Here is a 7,151-nt window from a genome sequence, read left to right as displayed (position 1 = left end):
TTTGTTATTGACCTTGCACCAAAATTGCATAGAGACATTCTAGATGTACATTTCAGAATTCTGATTAATTTTGGATCCATCACTCTCTATTTATCATGGATTTTCAAGTTATATTACTCACAAATATCTGAATTTTAATTTTACTAAACAGGGATAATGATCTCACTTCTCATAAGTCACAATCAAGATATCTTTTTGGGGTGTTATATATAACTTGCCAATATTTATTGGTGCATTTTCCAATAGATGCATTCAATTAATAATGTTGTCTTTGACAGTACAGTATGTGAGATGGATGATTCAATACAAAGAAACAGAGATGAGTACAAATTTTGCATATCCAGAATCCCATCTACAACTGCAAAAATTAAATTGTATTACTGAATCATTCATTTGGTCCCACTCCCTCCCAAAAAAAAAAAAAATACTAATAAAAAGGTCGATTTAGTAAAATTTCAACCATCTCTGGATCAGTATAATTTATCAATTAGAAATTATGTGATTATACATATGCAAGTTTTCTTGGCATGCCAAGTAAAACTAGGATGACTAAAATTTCAAAAAGTTCAAGTTTTAGGCAACCAACGGTATAAAAATACTTACACCAACAGGTCACTTAATAGATAATTACAGGACTTGATAAACATTAATTGATAATTTGGCAAGTATGGCAATTAACTAACATGGAATCACACATAAAAATTCAGTAATAGTGTAAGAAATTTTTTACACTACACAATATTGCAGTAACAAAGATTAGAAGTACATTGATAAATCATAATGATTCTAATAGTAACTTGGGGCAACTTACATTTGATCACGTAAATTTGAGAAAGAAAAAGTAAGCTAAACCCATAAAGAAACAACAATAAAAGAATATTGACACTTGGTTAATTAATTATTATACTTGATTAATAAAACATTAATCAGTATGATAACTTTTGAACAAAATTATTGCCTTGATTGTTTATTTATGAGGATGATTAATCTTTGTTTAATTTTAAGCAAAGATGAGCTTTGACAGGCTTATGATCAGAGCTTCGTATGCTTTCAATGGCTTCATAAGAATGTAAACTTGCATTAAGAGTGTTGCTGTCAATCTTGAATAATATTCTGTCTGTCCATGATGGTACTCTAACCTGTTAATTCAACAATTTTAAAAACAAACAATTAATGTCAGATCAAAATATAATATTAAATCTTAACAAGTGTTCTGAAATTTAAAAGAACATATTCCTAAGTCCTATGTTTAAATTTATAGGAAAACAACATAAACATATACCTTAACCTATCATATTTATATAAATCTCCATCCTTATAAAATAATTATAAAAATCTCAACTAATTATGTATCTCGACAGACCCAAAATCTAAAAAAAAAAAAAAAAATTATGTCGGGAGCTAATTATGTATCTTTGCAAAAGAAAAAATGTATATTCATTGGATGTATTATGTATCTTGACAGACACAAAATTGAAAAAATATATCTGGAGCTAATTATATATCTTCACAAATGAAAAAATGTATCTTTGTTAAATGTATCAGGAGCTAATTATGTATCTTGACAGACCCAAAATTGAGATTTTCAGTAATTAAGCAAAATATCAGAATTTTCTGTAATTAAGCTTCAAACTATAGGGATTTATGTTGTTTGGCCAAATTTATAATCCTCTTTCATTTATGCTCAGAATGTTTGTGTGTCATTGTAGGCAAATATGACATGATAAAACGTGAAGATCAGAAGTTTTCAGTGCATTTTAATTCTGTGTGGGCTTAGGCCCAATGGTGGCAATAGTATCAATGGGTTGGGTTGTACTGATGGCATAAATCAGAGTCGCTTTGCATGCAACCTTGAGTGATGGTGGGTAACAGAGTCTAGATGAATTTCACATCTTTGAGATATGGCGAGCGATAAAACAAAGTCCCTAAGAAGGTATATGTGACATTGGAAAAGACATAAGAAAAGCTAATTTTATAAACAAGTCTTACACTCGAATGATGTATTTTAAACTTGTCTTGGCTTTAGGTCGAAGAAGACAATATCACTAGTGATATAGGACGTATCAATATATATATCAAAGGACAATATTGATGTCAAAAAGAATTGTATAAAAGGATCAATTATTATAGAGTACTAAACTTGTAAAATTACTTACCTTATGACTGGTATCATAAGTGCTGCTTCCAATATCATATTTGTAAGTTGGTTTGAAATCTAATGCACCTTCACAATAACCATTAAAAATCTCTCCTCTTTCTGCTTCTTGTAAAAGTTGATCTTTACTAGTCAACATCTGCATGCAACATTAGTGCGTATAAAAAATATTCAAATCTTTATACTGTGAGCATATATTATATAATATATGACTTAAATTCGTAAAAAGTAATGGTACATACTTGGTGGAGATTTCCATGTATGAGATCTCTAGCAGGATAGGAATTAATGCCTTGGAGTCTATAGTTTAGATCTCCTAACCATACAGTAAGTCGTGCTGGTTTAGCATATGGATTTTTATTTTTTGAGAAGAGTGAATTTGTTATATGTTTAAACTGAAAATTCCTCTCTTCTACATTACGAGCGTGAGCTGCATCAATTTGTGGCCAAAAGAAAGAAAAAAGAGGGTAAAATTAGAACGATAATTTAAGAAATTAAAATTATATTTGGGTTTTAATTACTTTATTAATGTGTATGATCGAAATTAGACTCTTGTAAAAATATTGGAGTTCTCCAAAGTGACAGTTATTTGAATTTTGTCTTTGTTTACTAGATACATAAAAAAAAATTGCACACTTTGCCCTTCCCATGGAAACTCGAAATCAAAATAAGCCAACATATAAACAAACTCACCAAAATAGGTCGCTTCTTTAATAAGTTACTAAAATAAGTTAAAGTAATAAATTATTACACTTTACTCTTTTTTTAACGGTCAACTAACGGAGGTGAACAGTAAAAAAAAATTTGAAAAACGTAATAAATTATAACGTTTTACAAAAAGTTTTGTAAAACGTAATATTTATTACGTTTTATACGAAAAAAAAGAAAAAGATATTGTCCAAAAAAAAAAAAAAAGAAGGTGTTTTGTCCCATCAACTTTTAGTCAAAAATTCAAAAAAAAAATATAAATGATATCCAACAACTCCATAGATAATTGATATTTATAAATAAATTAATCCATAAGAATTAAGTTGAATGAAGTTGAGAAGACATGTCATTTAAGTGCAAAATACAAATATAAGAAAGTTTTTTATAACTCATGAGATATTATTAGATATAGTAAATATGATACAGTATTTTTAATTAATAAACAAATTGATTAGTGAAATAATGAAATGAAAAATTCAAAAAAAGATAATTAAAAATGGAGGTCATAGAGAGGTGTCATATCACCTCCTCTATGACCTTATATAAATTGTCAAGACTCAAGTGTAATCTGTATCTGTCCATTGGCGTATGGGTCAGGTATATAATTAATCAACAATTATTGTCATTATTTATTATTTCTTGCAAAAATTTAATAAAAGAATTAACAAGAAAAAAATTGACAGTAAGTAAAAGAATTAACAACAATAAAAAAAAAACAAAGAAAAAATTGAAAGTGCAACAGTTTGATTAATACATGTGTATTGATCATTTAATTTGTGGTAAAATTAATATACATTTAAAAGTAAATTGATAGAGATAAATATACAATTTTGCTATTTAATTCATGTATAACTAATATCAATATAATTTATTTCACCTTCTTTTTCATATAAAATTATACATAGATTTTGAGTTATATGAGTACTCTCCGTTTTAATTTATGTAAGATAGATTGACTTGACACAAAGTTTAAATAGAAAGGATGATTTTTAAAATTTATGATCTAAAATTAGTATAAGATGTTACAAATTATTTCATGAAAGTTGAAATTAATATTTTAAAGGTAAATTATTACTAAATATAAAAATATATCATTATTTTTTAGACAGACTAAAAAGGAAAGTAAGTCATATAAATTGAGTGAAGAAAAACATTAATTATGCAAAATTGATAAAACACCATATAAAATTAATACTCATGTATGAATGACTTTATACAACATTTCAAACCGATCAATTGTATAAAATTAATTCATGATAGCTTTTATCCTATTACAAACCAAACAAGACATAAATTAATATTTCCTTCGTTTCGTATTAATTGATCTTCTTTGTTTATTTCAATTTAATTGTCCTTTTTATAAAATCAAGAAAATATCATTATGTTCTTCTGATACTATTCCTATGATTAATGATTAAATAAAGTGTATAAACTAAAATTTATATTTTTAAAGCATAATTAATAAGTCTAATTTGATAAAATAAATCCCTAATAATTTTTTTTAATGAATATGTCAAGTCCATAAGGATCAACTAATATGAAACGGATAAAATACATGTATTAAGTTGGGTCTTATATGGTAGCCAACCGGTCTTTAGAGCTTAATGAAAAGACTTAAAGACTGTCTCTTGGATGACTCCTGCCATTCTCCATTAAAAAAAAAATACTTGCAACATTAATTTGTTCAACTTTTCTCACTGAAAATGAAAGTAGAAAATGAAGGAGAAGGATAAGAGATATGAAAAGAAAATTATAAACTGATCAACAACGACTAGTGAAAAAATCGAAAGTCACTATGTCTCAAATTACTTCTTTTCCCTGCCAAGGTTTGTCATCATTAATTGTTATCATCCATGTAATGCAGACATGACTTTCAATATATGTACATATTTTTTCCCTTTTAAGTAATATCTATCACTACAAGCTTGTAACTCGAGTGCGGGCATTAAGGTGATGAGCACAAACAATATAAAATCTTGTGGATGGTTAAGGACCAGCAATGTTGATACTAGCTTTGTGTCGACGGCAAGTGTCTCCTTCCTGAAGAGGTGGTGACATTGCATGAGGGGGGAGTTTGAGGCAGTTTATGCCCTCTTACTGACTTAACAGAGTAGCATTTGTTAGGGTTTTTGCTCTGATTTTCTTACTATATTTAAGTTTTATTTTTCTTAGACGGAAAATAAAAGTTACCATAATTACTTTTTACTTTTCCTGAAAGGAAAATATAAAACTTTTCCATATTAGGCTAACCTCTTTCTTGGAGGAAAGATTTTGGACATCTATAAATAGAAGACTCCCCTTCTCATACCATAACACAATAGCATCCACAATGTAGTCTTTAAAGAGTCTTTGTTTAGGGGAAGATTTTCTCTCTCATTAGTTTTTATGTTTTGAATATTAGGTTTTATATGTAGACCAATTGGCCAAATAATATAATAATATTAAGCTTTTTAGTATTGTTTTATGTGTCTTCTGGATTATCACCACAATGGTTTGCAACTAATAACTTTCGCACGACGCCCTCTCGATTTCGAACCCAACAGCATTGTGCCTCCATGCTTGACCAACATTTGATGACTTTGCAGGAGAGGAAAGTTTGAGGCAGTTATGCCCTCTTGTTGACTCGAGGGAGCAGCACTCTGCCTCTTTGCTTTGTCAATAAAATGTTATTGTCAAAGAATACCAGTTTGCCAAGTCCAAGCAAAAAGTCTATAGGCTTCTCATAGCTTGGGCCATGACCTTTTAAAAAAAAAAATTATATATTTCTTTCCCTAAATTTAACTTTTTACTCTTGTTTAGATTCCAAGTGATACTACTGATCATGTTACCATACTAACTTTTTAAGTTATCATTTTTATGTTATCATTATTATTTTGGTTCCGATATTATACACATTAATTTTATTATGTAATATTTTAGTAGATTCTGAAGCTAGTGACAAAAAGCAATAAAAGGATATATATCCTTTAAAGTATAAATTCTTTTACATAAATTCAGGTTCAACTCTAACTTTATATTGATTACCGATTCATTTCAAGTATTTTTAATTTGTTGCATTGGTCTGGATATCTCAATCTAACCAACTGAACTTAAAAACGCAAGTAAAGCAAAGCAAATGTTAGTAATATTTCTTTTATCTGTTTATATATGACTAATTCTCGAATTATGAGATTATTTTGCTTTTTTTCTGTTGAAATGAATGATTAATGGAACTTAATACACTTCTTGACAGTTATTCATCTCTCATTATAATCATCCTCCAATAATTTGCTAACTCCTCATGCATTCCTTATATATAAGATCGACCTAGACACTTCTTATATATATGTACTGTCATAAAGTCGAGGATGGACCTAGACAATGTTAATGAAAAATCTATTTCTGACAGCATTGCAGAGGATGGGCGGTCAGAAGAAGGTAATATTGAAGAATTAGAAGAAACAGTGTGTAAATCAAAGAAAGACAATAATTCAGCAAAGGGATCGTGGCCGACTCCAAATCATTTCATAGACAAAATAACAACAACTCTAAGAAACTTTCTATGCGGAGGTATGTTTAATTCTTCTTAGTTTCTTTAGCCTTTTAATTCTATAAATCACATAACAAAAGCTATTTATCTATAATACACTGATTTGTAAAGAATTAAAAGAACATGATGAAAATGATAAGCATGAGAAAGAGAGAGAAATACAAGTCGAACAGGTATCTAAAATCAGAGACATGCCAACTTTTAATTGGGCGTGTCTTTACAATGAAATACCTGATGAAAATAATAATGCCTCTGAGACTAAAGATGATGGTCTTAAAAAAGGGTCTGTGGACGATGTCAATGATGAAGAAGAAGGAAGAAAAGAGGATGATGGTATTAAAGAAGGGTATAAAAACGATGTTAATAATGATGAAGAAGGAAAAAAAGAAGATGATGGTCTTAAAGAAGGGTCTGAGACGATGCCAATAATGATGAAGAAAGAGAAATAAAAGATGATGATTTTAATCAATAGACCGGGGACAATGTCAATGAAGATGAAGAAAAAAGAAGATGATGAGGAGTCAAAAGATGGCACTACTAAATCTAAAAACGAACAAGATAGTGATGCTGGGATTTGCAATGGTTAGTTTCTTCTTCTTCTCATTTCTTTTAATATGTTATGGTTTTGTCTGCATTCAATCAAACGTTTATTGTTTATACATTTTCCCTGTGGAAGAGTAGAAGTACAAGAAACAACATCTGAAGCAATCACATATGTCAAAAATGACAATGCACTTGTCAAAACTCAAAGCAAATCAT

At 28.8% G+C, this 7,151-nt stretch overlaps 1 protein-coding gene across 2 annotated transcripts in view; it reads right to left on the bottom strand.

Annotated features, from left to right (window-relative positions):
• Nucleotides 1-679: 679 nt before the first annotated feature.
• The window catches only part of LOC107867077 (type IV inositol polyphosphate 5-phosphatase 11), a 15,333-nt gene continuing 8,861 nt past the window's right edge, over nucleotides 680-7,151 (bottom strand). For both annotated transcript variants that reach the window (XM_016713190.2, XM_047411208.1), the window contains exons 6-8: nucleotides 2,398-2,585; nucleotides 2,157-2,294; nucleotides 680-1,139 (exon numbers count right to left, since the gene is read on the bottom strand). In XM_016713190.2, the coding sequence (XP_016568676.1) occupies nucleotides 984-1,139; nucleotides 2,157-2,294; nucleotides 2,398-2,585 (482 nt within the window). In that variant the 3' untranslated portion in view covers nucleotides 680-983. The remainder of the gene's footprint in view (nucleotides 1,140-2,156; nucleotides 2,295-2,397; nucleotides 2,586-7,151) is intronic.

This window comes from Capsicum annuum, chromosome 4, assembly GCF_002878395.1.
Source record: "Capsicum annuum cultivar UCD-10X-F1 chromosome 4, UCD10Xv1.1, whole genome shotgun sequence".
Lineage (NCBI taxonomy): Eukaryota > Viridiplantae > Streptophyta > Magnoliopsida > Solanales > Solanaceae > Capsicum > Capsicum annuum.
This window is presented reverse-complemented; position numbering and strand designations above follow the sequence as displayed.